The sequence below is a fragment of the Acipenser ruthenus genome, chromosome 5 (assembly GCF_902713425.1).
Source record: "Acipenser ruthenus chromosome 5, fAciRut3.2 maternal haplotype, whole genome shotgun sequence".
NCBI classification, from domain to species: domain Eukaryota; kingdom Metazoa; phylum Chordata; class Actinopteri; order Acipenseriformes; family Acipenseridae; genus Acipenser; species Acipenser ruthenus.
Window position 1 is genome coordinate 6,996,469 of NC_081193.1, and position 15,597 is coordinate 7,012,065.

Sequence of the window (15,597 nt, forward strand, 5' to 3'; positions counted from 1 at the left end):
TACAAGATTCATGGTACTGTCACAATGCTTCCTTGGTCTGAAAGAAAGAAGGTTCTTTCACCAAGGACAAGTAGAAGAATTGTGAGGAAGGTTAATAACAATCTGAGATTGACTGCCAAAGATATTCAAAGTGAATTGGCTGCAAGTGGGACTTGGGTTTCCATTTCAACCATAGGTTGAGTATTGCATGGTGAAGGTCTCAATGGTCGCAGGCCAAGGAAAAAGCTACTCTTAGGAAAACGTCACAAGGACAATTGTTTAAAGTTTGCAAAACGACGTTTGAATGATGGATATGAGTTCTGGTCAAAGGTTTTGTGGTGTGAAGAAATGCTGATAGTCTCATAGTCGTTACATTTGGAGAAAGTCTGGTGAGGCGTACAAAGAAAAGAACACCATACCTACTGTCAAGCATGGAGGTGGTAATATCCTTCTACAGGGCTGTTTTTCCTCTAATGGCACAGGAAATTTAGTCCCAATACATGGTACAATGGATTCCACAGCATACCAAATGATATTGGCCAATCATCTGAAACCCTCCGCTACACTTGGTTTAAAGCACAACTGGACGTTCCAGCACAACAACGATCCAAAGCACACATCAAAGTCTACTTCAGAATGGTTAAAGAAGAATAAAATCAAGGTTCTGGAATGGCCTAGTCAAAGTCCCGATCTAAATCCGATTGAGAATCTTTGGTATGAGTTAAAGAAGGCTGTGCACAAGAGAAGTCCTTGGAATTTGAATGAACTGGAACAATTTTGCCTTGAAGAATGGTCAAAAATCAATAAAGAATCATGCGAAAAGCCCATTGACAAATATCCTAATCATTTAAAAGAGGATATTATTGCTAAAGGTGCCTCAACTAGCTATTATGAATTAACATTTTTGTAGTTCTGCTAAAAAAAAAGTGCTGAAATAAATAATTGTAACATTTTTTCCTCATCCTCATCCACAAAAGCAAAACTTTTACTACAAAAGATTTTTCCTATAATAATTTGATTTTGAGAAATTTCTAGAAATTATAAATTTCCATTGGGGTATGTAAACTTTTGACTACAACTGCATCTCTATATACACAAGATTGCTTCAATGTATGTGAAGATCCACCTTATAAAAGGAAATATTTGTTTAATAGAGCATAAACTTTCTTGGCCAATGTTGATTTAACATTTTTCTACAGCTTTAATATAAAGTGCCATTTTGCTTTTAAATGTTTTGTATGATGGTACTGAGGTAAGCACCCTACTCTTATGTATAAAGAACATAGCTAACAAAATAATGGCAGTAACAGTTATTAAAATGTTCTAATTTTCACCAGAGTTCAGGTACCATACTACGTCAACATAGGATAAACCAACCCAAAAATATCTTGTGTGTGAGCCATAGTAAAATAGAGGGACAGCATTTTCAACATTATTTTTACAAAACGCACACAGTTTGCAATCAATTCCAAATCTTCCATGGAGTCATTCTCCTCAAACTGATGGAAAGTTTCCCATTTCTGGTGTTTGATGTTCAGACTGCTGTTATTTGCTTTATCCAAATGAAATACTTATTTTTTTAGTGTTGCAGCTGTAAATTAATAATTAGGTCCTGGCTAAAACAAAAACCTATATGGACTAATCCTGCAAGAGATTTACATTTCACATTCACAACTGGCACAGACTGGCATAGAATTTTCTGATGTAAATGTCAATTTTGTATAATAATAGAAAAGTAAATATTTTCAAACAGTCTTTAGAAGTCTATAAACCAGAATCATTTGAAAAATCCAACACAAGAAAAACAACAGCATTCAAAAAAGTTAAACAAATCTTTACTTCGTTTAAAATCTTTCAGTTTGAATGGTAGATTGCATCTCATAAAATCAGAATCAATAAAATCATGCAAATAATAACAAATGAGTAAAACAATACATAAAATAGATTGTGGTAAATTAATTAAAAACATTGTTGTCTAATGAAATACAATATATGTGTATTAAATATTCAAAACAACGATGGTTGATAACAAAAAAAGCTTAAAGCAAATGCAGAAAGCAAGCAACGGTAGTGTTGCTTGCATGCTTTACATGAAGTCCTAGAATATTACAGTTCAGACTTGTAGCCACAGACATAGCTGGTTGAAGACACTACTGCATGAAGCTATAACTACAAGGTGACAGAAAGGGCCAAGCCCAAGCAGCTTTAATGCCCTTTAGTTTTTACAAACAATGCAGAACACTTTTCTGAGTAGCCAACTTCTCTCAGTGACTATTTTCTGCATAAATGTGGCCTTCTAGTTACATTGCAGAGTTGTAAAGATGCTGACCTTATTATTCCAGCACTATACTGATAAAATTGGTTCTTAGCCACCATTTTAAATAATTCAGCTGCAAAAGAGCCCTTGACAAACATCACTTTGGTAGACGTGTAAGGTCATGCTTCCAAATTAAGCCCTTTCCCTTTTGGTTCATCCCAACAGACAACAAAAACAAAAATCTCTTTGCAGAGCTCCTTTAAATCCCTGGCTATCCTTTTAAGTATATTTTAGTCATGCAGTACTTGACAAATTACCGGCAGCTCTGTAAACTCGAGGAATACTATACTGTAATTATTTATAGTACTTTATCTGGTCTTCTGAATGATCTCAGGAATAAAGTTTTAAAGAACTATTGTAAAAAGACCTTAGTAATCTTACTCGCTCATTACCTAACATGCTTTATGCTTCTTGCAAAAGTGTTTCATTTGTGACATCTTGAACTAATTATTAAAATGATAATACAAAGCATGTTTTCCACATGTGTGACTGGTTTAGGATGAACAAAGGAAACATCACTATACATGGTATAAAAAATGAGGGCTGCAACTTGTTCACAAGTTCCCTAATAGAAAGTAAGGCCTATCACCCACACTAACACATTCCATTGTCATATTAATGCCAGCACTCATGAGAGCAGGTGTTTGGTAAAACGCATTTGTGATACAGTACTGTATGTTCAGAAAGATTACGGTTCTTTCAAATCCATTAACCTGCCCCCTCCCCACTCCCCATACTTGCACAGCTCAAACTTACAGGAATACATTCAAGATATTTTGCAATCTTTACAGTTCTACACTTTACAATAATTGTACTGTACTAATTAACTATGTCTGAGTCCAAGTCGTTATGTTGTGCTATGTTCTTTTTGTTTTTCATTGGAATGTCTCTAGGTCACCTTTCTGTCTTTCATTAATTTAATTCCTTCCCCAAAACTTCTTTGAAGGCCCACTGCTGCTGTGAAAGGCCCTGTCCACACTATGCCTTTAAACTGGCTTAAAAGTGTCTACACTACGCAGTGTTTAAATATCGGTATATTTAATTAAGCCCACAATTAAAGCAGAACAGGCAACAAAAACATATGCAATTAAAGAACAACTCAGTAGATGTATTAAAGTCATTTTAGCTAACAAAATAGTTCCATACAATTTCTCTGCCATGCACATCCATTCATTCTATAGGTCTCAAATGTGCCGTTTTGAAAATTATAACAAACATGTATTTTCCTTTTAAAACATGATATATGGTACTACACTACTGTAGGTTAAACAAAACTTTATCTGGAAGCCGTGCTTTTTGATTGACTTCCTGGGTCATTTCAACTAGAGATTAAAATTGTCCCCATCCCTTTACTTTCCTGTCAATAGCCAATCAGCTGCTTCCCATATTGACTGATATGCTTTCAGCCAGTAACTTGCTTTGACCCACCAGACACTGCTGGGGCTAAATGATCCAGGGAGTACAAGCAACCAGATAGCCCAAGAAAAAGGCATAGAATCTGAAAACATGCGCTTCTTTTAAAACTGCACATCTGAGACATCCGTAGTGAACGAAAGTGCAAAATGGCTAAGATTTAAGGAATTATTTTGTTAGCTATCATTTAAATATCACAGTTATCTTAACTAATGTATTGTTGTTTAGATTCACTTTGTGTACCATCCTCTGTTTCAATAATCATCCCCATGGCCCTGTGGCCATCTGATGCATTAGTTGAGATAGCTGAGATATTTCAAACCTATACCTATATCTTGATATGAAATGCATGCGTTGCATTAAGACTCTTTGGTTGAAAGCTCTTAGGGAGGTTAAGTTACCTCAAGGCAAATTACAGGGTTAATTATATCGGCCAATGTTGAGATCACTCAAGTTGACCCCAATAACCTTACACACCCACACACACCATTTGTCTGATTCTCTGCTTATCAAAAAAATATGAGGTGTAATACTGGCTAAAAAATATATGTGACCAATTGAATTGCGGAGATGAAAAAACATGTATGTACAATTTTACTGGATTTTTATTGGATAAAGCCTTGAATGTGGGTTGGTGAGAGTTCCTTATTTTTCGATTCAGTCTGCCGCTTCTGTACCTACACAGGTGTATACGTTATTCATTTAAAATTGTTTTATGAATTGAGAGGTAGATGTACTAAAGTGTAGCGCCTGTCGCAATAGTCGCAAACGAGTCACAAGTCTAGGGTGAAATGTACTGAACAAGCGCAATGCTGTTGACTTTTTAGGGAATGCTTTGCGGCAGTAGTTTTTCTTTGAGGTTCAACCTCAGATGAATATGTGTGTGATTTTTTTAAAAATATAGATGCGGTAATAACGCAGAATACATTTCAGTGTAGTTCTCAAACTTAATGGGCCGATAGTAAAAATATTTGCACAGTACAGTGTTGAAACAGGACTGGCTCAGCGAGAATGGAAATACCCAAACGGCAATGAACAGTGTGTAAGCAAGATTCACCAGAACCGGACTTCTGCTGTCCGGTCAGTGGTTCTGAACAGACACTGTACAAAATCCCTTAAAACCGGATGTCCGGTCGAAAACAGGACAGTTGGCAAACCTAACTTACAAGCCTTGAAAACAAATTTCTATGACATTTCTGGTTTCCCCAACATGGGAGCAATAGACTGCACACATGTGTCACTAACCCCTCCAGCTCATTCTGAGCATCTGTATAGAGGACTGTGATCTATTTTGTGTTAATTGTCTAGGCTACTAAGCAGGCCAAGCTAAAAATAATAATAATAGTTAAAAAAAAAAAACTAAAATCATTTAGTTTCAATTTAAAATAATATTTTATTTGCAGCATGATTTATTTTGTGTTACCGGTAAGCTAAAGTAAGAACAAAGTGCGCTAGGTATTCATTTCATTTTACTACTGTACTGTATACTGTATAGGCCTACTGTAGAGATTTATATTTTTACATAATGTAATGTGTAGCTTACCCAAAACACATTAGTGTTATTTCAGCGCAATGATTTATATTTTAAATGCACTGAGCACTATAAATGTATGTGTGTGCGATTTTATTGTATTGTTTTTAAACCCGACACCTCCTTATGTCGGACAAACATGTCCGGTTTAGCGAGGGGCTACTGTATGATTATAAAAAGCTTTTGGGGGGTGAAGGTGGGGGCCCCACTATATAATCAGATTAAACTGCCTTTTATTTTTCTATATTTAGTATTAAAATAGGTAAAATGAAGACGGAACAGAATGGATTGTACAGACAACGTTTAAATTTAACAAAAACAATGTTATTTTGATTCTTGCACCCTTGCACGTATAGACGTTATCCTTAGGGCACCCTCTGCTGCAGCAAACCACAACTTAACTCCTGCTATTTATTTGAACAATGTCGCACGACTCTCGCAATGTATGCTAGAGATCTCGCTAAGAAGATGCAACAAATATTTAAATTAGTATATTGTGGCTCTCTTCATTAACATATTTTCTCTTAGTGCATATGACAAAATGTTGACTTTAAGTGTCGCAACAAATGCAAATTGTGGTATGTCTGCGCTGCAACTGGTCCATCTTAGTACACCTACCCATTAGTGTTTTAAAAACTGCTTGGAGTGCACATATATGTTTTCTCGTCTGAAAGCTTGAATTCATTAATACTTACATATATTATGAAAATATTATAAAAAGTGTTTTTTTGTAATGCAGTCAGTTTCCTTGTAAGAAATATAAGACTTTTAAAAACTCTCTCTTCTTCCCAATGGAGCCTGGCCCTTTTTTGTGTAAAACCTATATAGCAGAGCTGTGATCAGATTCAGGTTTAAAGAAAAAAAAATGTACATAAAAAAACAAAAAAAATGCATAGCTTTAGCAAGAAGATTGCAACATTTGTCTTGTTTTGTTTCTAGTTTCAGCATCACTTCATATTTTTCACCAGGTTTCCTTGCAAAGCAGCATTAGGATTGTTGTACATATATACATATATTGATCAGCTTTTGAGATATGAAAGTCTTTATTTGATTTAATCATATTGAACACTCCAGTTCCTTCTTTTCTTCATGGGCATTGTAGGGCTGAAGGACACTGTTGGCTTTACCATCCAGCATTTTGTGTGCTGCTGCCTCCTGCTGCTGCTGCTGCTGCTTCCTGCGCTCCACATATGGGATGAAGCACAGCACAAGCCCCCCTATGATGGGAGGGATCCCTGCCAGGTAGAAAGCCTCATTGTAGGTGCCGAGTTTGTCGCGCAGCATGCCTGCCAGGGGGGAAAGCTGCAGTCAATTGTGGTCATCAAAACACAATTCAGCACAGAACCTCTGAACTGGACACACTAAAATAATCTCATTAATAAAGTGCTTGCCCCCCACAGTATCCTCATCTCCATGATTCACTGCTGCTGCCATTGCCAATTCATCACTCAACTGCACGTGTTGCTGCATCTGTTTAAATAACATACCTGTAATTTTTCTTTTTATTGTTAACATCCTGACAACTTTCTACACTTAGAACTTTAAAGTCTGTTTCAAAGCTCTTTTCGAAATGTCCCCATACACATACACACATAAATCTCTTTTATGTTTAATTTTATTATCTGTGCAATATAACACAGGATGGAATGCTAGCTCCCCTATTCCTCAGACAGCGGACAAGGTAAGTCAGTATTGAAGTTCGCTCTGTCTAGAATGGCACTTCTTCTTTTCACCAACAGATAAAAACTATTGAAGAGACAATAGCAGTAGCTCCATCCAGATGCATTAACACATCGTACTGCTTGAGAAAAGGTCATGCTATGGTTCTTTTAGGTTTAATTGTAGATGTAACTAGAGAAGTAATATTGCAGTCTCCCAAGTACCAGTTATCACTAGTCTTAATTCTGAACCACAAGAAAGTCTATAAACGTAGTACTGTATTGATTGACTTGTTGCCATTTGAACATGGACTGACAATGTACGCTGCTGTACCTGCAATCGGGGGGCCGACAATCATGGGCAGTGACATCATCCCCAAAAGGAAGCCGATAGCCTGGGAAGCGTTCTGAGACCCAACCAGCTCAAAGGCAATGGGAGCCATGATGCAGATGAAGCACCCGTCGAAGAGACCCATCAGCAGGCAGACGGCAATGAGACCACCGAAGACCTGGCACAGCGGGATCATCATGGACAGCACCCCGATTACTAAGAACGAGGACACCTGTTTGGACATCAAAAAAAAACAAAGATCCACTTCAATCCATTTCATTGTGATTATACAGTCAATACATCTTTGCAAGTGGAGTGGGGGCACCAAATGATGAGAAACTAGATTCTGCGAGGAGGACCACCACTGGTCATAGAGGGAATTGTTTCCAACAACTATTCCGTGCTTTCCACAGTAAACTCCTGATATATCAACACTATTTTACAACAGCACTGCAGAAAATAAATTGAGATTTGTAAACAAAATGATGCAATTCCTAATTCCTGAAATTACTATGTACACTAAATAATATGAGGGATGGAACGTTTCCAGAGCAAACCCACCTGCAGGTAGACTTTATTCGCACCGGGAACATAGTCAGCAACTCTCCCGAAGATCATGCGGCCGACTCCTGAGGTGATTCCGATACACGTCAAGAGACTCTCTTTGTTTACATCTTTGCCAAACCTTTCTTCCACAAAAGCCATCTGGGGACAAAAACATCAAATATGTATTTCAGATAAGATGCTAACTATTGTTAATTAAGCTTTATACTTGGTTTAGAAAATTCCAAGTATTTAACACAATGGCATTTCAACTAAACACTCAATCAGCACTGACACTGACCAAGGGGGTCAATTTACTATAATCATGCATACCCCACTAGGACCACCTAATTTAATAGATATAGGTTGATTACATCAGTCCCTTTGCTTCCTATAGTTTTTTACCTCAGTACTTAGAGGTGTGGCCAGGTTTACTGTACCCACTGATACACTGAAAGTCACTGGGGAAAACTTGAATAATTTAAAGACTGGCTCATATAAATAACCCTGTTGTTTAAACGTACGGGTAAACCCTCTGCTTACACTACTGAATGCAATACAAATTCAATGGAGAGACCCTTATAATTACAAGGTAAAACATGGTAAAAGCATAGCAAAGTGTAGTAAAGTCGCTCCATGAAAGCATGATAAAGTCCAGTCAAGCATGGTGAATCACTGGGAGCTATGGAAAAGCAAGGTTAAAACCACAGAGCTATTGCAAAGAATAGTAAATACAAACTGCAGGATATTAATAGACCAAATGTTTTAGATCTAAATTAGACCTCATTTAGCTGAGACCTGAACCAAGAATGCCCTCTTTCTCTCTCTCCTGGTCCTTAGCTCTAGCCCTAACACTTGAGTGCCTTGTGTGTCAGTTAATAAAAGCTGCAAGTGTTTCTACAAACACACACAATGACCCTTCTCCTAATGTTAGGCTCTGGCACTGTACATAACATGCACTTCCAACAGAACAAAAGATAAACAGCTTGGACACAAAATAAGGATGAATAAAACGGTTCAAAATAAATCTTCATTATCGTGAGGGCAGCCACATGCTTTTCTCGTGGGGCCTAGTCTGTTCATTTATCAGACATTCCGCTGCTCAGGGAAACAGGCCCGCCCCTCCAATGAAATTCAGCTGGGTTTAAAAAGCTGCCTGCCAGATGTTGCAGTGAAGGTGTTGGATCTATACTGCAGGTGTTCACATCTGGCTGGATTGAGCATGTCCTACCAGAACCAGACCCCAACATACCAAAAAAACATACAAGAAGTTGCATGCAAATTTAGTAATTTTATTTTTTATTTTTTATAAGGGACTGCTTTGGTTTACGGGATTGATATGGGCATCTTAATGTAAAATCATTTCCATTTGACAACAATTATCTGATACAAACTACCTGATAGAAAGAAATGTCAGATGTCTGCATCACATCAACATCAGGGTCATATATTATATTTATGTTTCATCCATATCAGCGCACACGGCTGATTCATAAGGCTGCATGCCACCTCTATTTGATTTCCAAAGTAGCCAGACATTCATTTACACAACCAAAGTTAACTTAACCCCAGTGGAAAAATCTTTCATCTAAAACCAGAGAAGAAAATAGCCTTTGGAAGAACAACACTCGGCTGTATCTCTGCCAAGGTGAAAAAACTTTATTGATACTTGCCACGGCTTTTGGAACACATGCCTTATTCACAAGAATGTTTTACTTGAATATATTTGTATTCCCCATTTGTATTGCACTGTACACTGTCCTGCAAATTCCAAAAAAATCTATTTAGGGATACAGTGAATTTGCACGCAAAGCTGCTGTAGACAGATTTAAAAAAAAAAAAAAACTTGTTTCCAAGACTAATAATTCTAATAATTCTAGTGTTGAGACAATATGCTACTGTTGGAAACAACCAAGATTGAAATGTATTCAGAGGAAACTGTTTGCCAGAACTATCAAATGTAATTTGCCTTTTCAAATGAATACCTTCAACCCTTGTCAAATAAGCCTCCCTGACACCTGGGTTTTACCTGCTTTGTATTTAATGTTAACTTTAAAGTGAGGTTCTGGCTATTTAATCTACATCACAATCTATGGTCTTTCTCTTGTGTTTGCTTTTTTGCATACGCTGCAACCCGTTCTTCCTCCCTCCCGGATCTCCTCAAAATATCCCATTAATTTCTCTATCTCATCAATTCTCTGATGAAAGCTCAGTACCGTCTACTTCTAATGCAGACCTCTACCCAGCAACCAAACCTGCTGCCCTGGCACTACAGAGATGAAAACATCTCCGCCAACAGGCTCAGCCTCCGGAGCAGCTATTTTATAAGGATTGGCCACTTGCCAAACTCTTAAAAACACTGCATGACAATATTATCAACATCCCGACTAGAATTCCTCGGAATCACCCGGGACACTGTCAAATCCGAAGCCAGCCTCCCACTCGACAATCCTGAAACTCATTTGTCAGCTCATTAACAACTTCCCATCTAATATGTCTGCTCATCCTCTCAAATACTACAAACATTAACCCTTTGCGGTCCTATGTCGGACCTGGTCCGACATTGCAATTATTCCTATCCGGTCCAATGTCGGACCCTGTCCGACATCATCAAAAAGACGCAAAAAACAGATTTCTAGTCGTTTTTTCTCCGGAAAAAGCAGAGAAAACCATTCAATGGCTGAGTGGGAGCGACAGGAGCCGAGACAAGCCGAAAAAAAAGGGTGTATCTCATGAATATTCATACTTGCCCCTGGGATCAGATAACAGGGCCATAAGGAAACAAGCTGCCTGCTAATGCATCAGCGCTAAGAGAATATCACGGACATTTGCAGAGCTTTTTTCAGATGTTATAGTAATAAAATAATGACTTGGATCGCATTATTGAGGTGTTTGGTGATAAAACGAGTGATCAGGAGATGATTGATCGGTATGTACGGACTATTATTATTATTATTATTTATTTCTTAGCATATGTGAAAGCGAACGAAAGGGTGGAGTGGGGCTGGAGATGCCTATTGAGTGCTTTGTTGATATGCAGGGCCTTTTAAACCCGTTTGACTGTGGAAAAAAATACTTTTAAACAGTGCATCTAAAATTAAATGCGCGTGTGAAAATAAATTGGACTTGACGCGCCTGACACGCACTTAATAAATGGACTGCAAAGGGTTAAAACATGGTGAGAGACATGGTACGAGACTGGAAATCTGTCTTGATTATGAGTTAAGGAGTTCCACTATTAGGAGAATGATTGGAATTGTGAAACTCAAATCTCTGAATGTGAGTTCACCTTTTCTATTCTAAGCAGACATGATAGTAGCAAACCGCTGATCGATACTGTATTAACTAACACATAGGATGGTCGGCATCTCATCTCTCTAGAAAGCAGGTCTCTCTCCCCAGTTCTATACCCCACACTCATTTAGGATCGGCGCAGCCTCATCAGCAGCAAAAGCCAACGTTAGTCATCACTTTATAAAAACTATGGGTCGCTGGTCATCAGCAGCAGTCCACTCCTACATTTGTTCTCTTCCTCTAGACATCTCAGCAGCTCACCAATCAATTGCTAGTATGCCCGGAGTGGGGGCACCCTTCCCACCAGGATCACCAGAGGTTTCCTCCTAACAGATGGGGTTTTTGCTCTCCACCGAGCGGAGTGTTTCACATACCCCGTTTTACTAACCATCTTTCTCTTTGTCCTTGTCTGTCCCTCTTTCCTGTTTTATGTTGTGCCTTGGCACGCAGTCTTTTGTCTGTCTTCATAGGTGCGGTTCTTGCGGGGAGCCGGTGGTCCATCCTTTTTTTGGGGGGTTAGTGAGACTCACTTCCCCGGCCTCGAGTCTGCCGCAGCTACCGTTCAAAAAGGGGGGTCCTCGCCACAGCGAGTCAAAGGGGACTACCGGCCACACTGTTCTTTCGCAGCTCATGCGCTATTTTCTAGTCTCATCCAGAGACTCTATTGTTTCTCTCCCACTGTACCAGTAAGAGCTGTAGTCATCTATAATCCTTAAGTACTAAAGTCCAAATACTAACAAAACTCCATCCTTCAGATATCCCTGCGTGCACACTCCAGTGCCTGGCCTTAGAGGACTCGCCTCCCATCTTCGATGGGAGCTCCTGGAGACAGGAATTCTCTTTCCTTCCTTCTTTCCAGGTTATGAACCTTGCCGTTCTCTGGGGGCATGGCCCGGTCCACGAGGCAGCGCCTCCAGGATTCTCCGCAGAGGCAGAGGATTTTTATGTTTTCAGGGGGTCCCGGGGACCCATGGGGGTGACCTCCACAGTATGAGGCTCTTGCGGTATAAATTCCGGACCCCGTCCTTTGCCCTGGCCCGCAGGCCACTAACAGTTCAAAACAAGCACACCTGCCCTGCAGGCCATCATCATTCTCTCGAGGCTAAGCCTCTAAATAGTAACATATATTCTTCACGCAGCCCTGGCTCCCACCCGTGAACTGCTGTTGAAATAAACAGATCGCATTCTGCTGCACAGACGGGCCTATCTCCCCTTTGTTTTGTATAGGTAACACAGTGGAATACATGGTTTACTTTTGAGATATTTCCTTACTGAGGGGCTCTCCAACCTATGGCTCTTCCAGTCCAATCTCGCCCAGGACTTAGATCCAACAAGCCCCTTTATTATTGTATTGACCTGTGTTAGAATGGACTATGAGCTGTAGTAAAGTGCTTCACTATACATCTAATATAGACCAGATAGTTTAAAGGCAGGACAAAAGGTTGGTTACATAAAGCACCCAGATACACTGCCGAATACAAATACAGTACTTGCTCATAACAAATGTAAGAAAAACATAGCTGGCCTGATTATATGATACAACTGGGAAATATGTTCAGCTTTATTATGTTAGACTTTATCGTTAAAGATTTGCCAATGCAAAGATTGTGCTAACACAGTATGATTTTTAACACATTTCTTTTTTTAACTTGTGAATGTTAATTTTGCATATTTCTCATATGCAGGCTCGTTCCAGGTTATAAGCAAGCTTTTAAACCACACCATCATTGATACCATGATGCAAGGATATACAGTTGGTCACTAAAGTATAGTTACAGTACTGTGACTTATTTTAGTAAGTAGTGTATTCAGTCCATTAGTGCGTATTTAAAAATAAGTCACAGTAGTTGACAGTAAACAGGTGGTTATTAAATACTGTTGAAAGTTAGCACAATGTTCACAAAGGCATTGGCAGCTGAGATACTATTGGAAACCGCTACTCCCAAGGATCTCTAATTTAGTATATTGCAACAGACCCGCGCTGCTGCACATGGCTCCCTATTCACCTTGTATAAGACCCATCGATCTACTTATCCTGAGCACACAAACAAATGAGTGGCCTTGTCCTCTGGCTCTCTGTGGGCTCTAGCCTTGACAAAGTAAACCAAAACAGGTGGTGTGTGACCTTGTTCCTCCCCCAGCCTTTAGACTGAATTTAAATACCATGAAGTACACATTTTTGTGTCCACAAACATCTGTTAGAGCCGACAGGCCGTGTTGTAAGGCAAACAATGTGACTATTTTCAAACGCAGCTCAGAACGGCTCAGGATAAACGCAGGCACTAGACTTAGCAATCAGGTTCAACAGAACAATTCATTGAACTACTGTAAATGTAATTCTGCTTTATTCAGTACACTCCACGCTAACAGCTGCCCGTAAATAGTACGTATAAATCAAAAAACGTTTTCAATTACATGATGAAAGTTGACAGTGATTAATTCTTCCTAACGGCTATTGGTTTGACATGAGCACACAATGTGCTTCAGACCTTCCTATGTGTCGACCTTACCAATGTGAAAAACAACTAGACTGTATATGGTCTGTAACTTGCAGTTGCAAGATGTAGCCTAACTGCTTAAAAATGCATTGCCAGTTATCTTTAACCTAACTGCAATTGTTTTTAGGTCTACATTTTATAAAGTCACTGTAATTAATGCATCTAGATTGTTTTTAAACGTAATTAAACATTGTATATCCTGACTTACAGTGTAAAAAACAACATCTAGCAGGTCTTCAGCACTAGAAATGTTATATGAAATGCAAGTGCTTCTGTAGCAAAATTGATTTTAAAGTCTTGGTTAGCCCGCTTTTAAAAGGGGAAAAGTTAAATACTACTCTACTGAATTACCCGCCTGCTATAGAAAAATAAGCACAAGGGGGTTTAGCCCAGATTTATGATGCTCCAAAATTTCCAGGGATTATTTTTTCTTATTTGTTTGTGCACACCCAACGCAATCAGGATATGGTTACACTTTGGAACAGAGAGTACACTGAGTATAGATATCAACCCTGCCACACGATCTTACCGTGGAGATTACTGAGTGACTGTAGTTAAAGTTCATAATTGTGTCTATATAACAATACAAAAAAAAGTGCAGAGGAGGTGATAACAATAAGTCATGATGCTGTTTATTTAGATATGCTCTTTAACAAACTCTGGGGCCTTCCAGAAACAGGGGTATTTAATCTGAGATCATGTGACACTTTAATTGCACACAGGTGGACTACATTCAACTAATTATGTGACTTCTGAAGGCAGTTGGTTGTACCAGAGCCCCACTTCGACATTATGGACTATTTTGTGTAGATCAGTGACAAAAAATCCTAATTAAATCCATTTTAATTCCAGGTTGTAACACTACAAAATGTGGAAAAGTCCATGGGGGATGAATACTTATGCAAGGCACTGTATCCCTGCCTTATTAATTCATCAGTGGTTCCCTTTTTTCAGCTTGCATCCAGTAGCGGGAACAGTGCAGGTAATAGAACCAGCCAGTAGGTTCAGTTATGAATGTGTTTGGAGCTCTACAGAAAGCATTAGGCTGCTAGGAATCTGGAATATCCCATCTCACCACTCAGCACTTCCTGGATAAACCTTGCACGTTCATTGCATAGAGCTGTCTGCTGTTTCTCTATGCAGCTGTCCATGCAGCTGTGGGTAGATGTTGTTGTTGCAATTCTCTGAGAAATGTTGAGGAACATGTGTGGCTGTCAGTGTTGCTGAAAATCTTATTGTAGGTGTGGCCGTTGCAGTGACATTGCTGAGAAACTTTGTAAATGTATCTATCTGGAAAAGTGACATCGCATTTTCCCTAACGTACACCCTAACAACAAATTCCAATTAAGCTGGCTTAATCTAAAAGCAGTAAATGTAGATGTATATAATGTAAATGCCATAATCTACAGTTCCTCTAACTCCTTAACTTGGCCTCTCCACTTCTTTCCTCATTCAATTCTACCACTTTCTCTGTACAAATACTTCTGTACATAACATAATTAATAGTGGTGCTGTCTTGTTTAACCCTTAGATACTCAGGAAACATATTTGTTTTTCAGTGAAACCCCTGCATGTCCAACAGTGTGCTCTGGAAAGCCTTTGCTGTGGAGAGAATTGCAGTTCTTGCGCTGGCAGAGTGCTGGGAGTAGCTGGGAGCTGCTCTGAATGAAACAGGAGGCTGTCCTTCCAGGTCCCTGGCCGCGTGGAACTGGCCCAGAAAACGAGCTCTTGTTTGTTCCTGAATGAGAGCAGAGCACACAGCTCCTGATTGGTTCATTTATGCTGCCCCTCGTCTCAGCCAGAGAGAACACAAGGGCTTGCAATGTGAGTGAGCTGTCTGTATCTGCGCAGTACAGCATTGCCCAGGTCTGCACTAGAGTGCAAGCAGGACCTCTGTCTGTTTAAATACTGACTCCCAATGGCAGCTCTGACATGCAAAGAAGGCAACAAACACCTTAGTGTAGGGAAAATATTATTGCAAAGGCTTTGCCAGTTATAAACACACATGCCTTGGGCAGCTTTTTGTTATTTCT

The 15,597-nt window shown here is 39.2% G+C and overlaps 1 protein-coding gene across 1 annotated transcript in view; it reads right to left on the reverse strand.

Moving 5' to 3' along the window:
- Window positions 1–1,792: 1,792 nt before the first annotated feature.
- LOC117402691 (monocarboxylate transporter 10) overlaps window positions 1,793–15,597 on the reverse strand; it is a 59,198-nt gene continuing 45,393 nt past the window's right edge. Inside the window, exons 4-6 of the mRNA XM_034004073.3 lie at window positions 7,791–7,934; window positions 7,233–7,461; window positions 1,793–6,526 (exon numbers count right to left, since the gene is read on the reverse strand). Coding sequence (XP_033859964.2) covers window positions 6,297–6,526; window positions 7,233–7,461; window positions 7,791–7,934 — 603 coding nt within the window. The 3' untranslated portion in view covers window positions 1,793–6,296. The remainder of the gene's footprint in view (window positions 6,527–7,232; window positions 7,462–7,790; window positions 7,935–15,597) is intronic.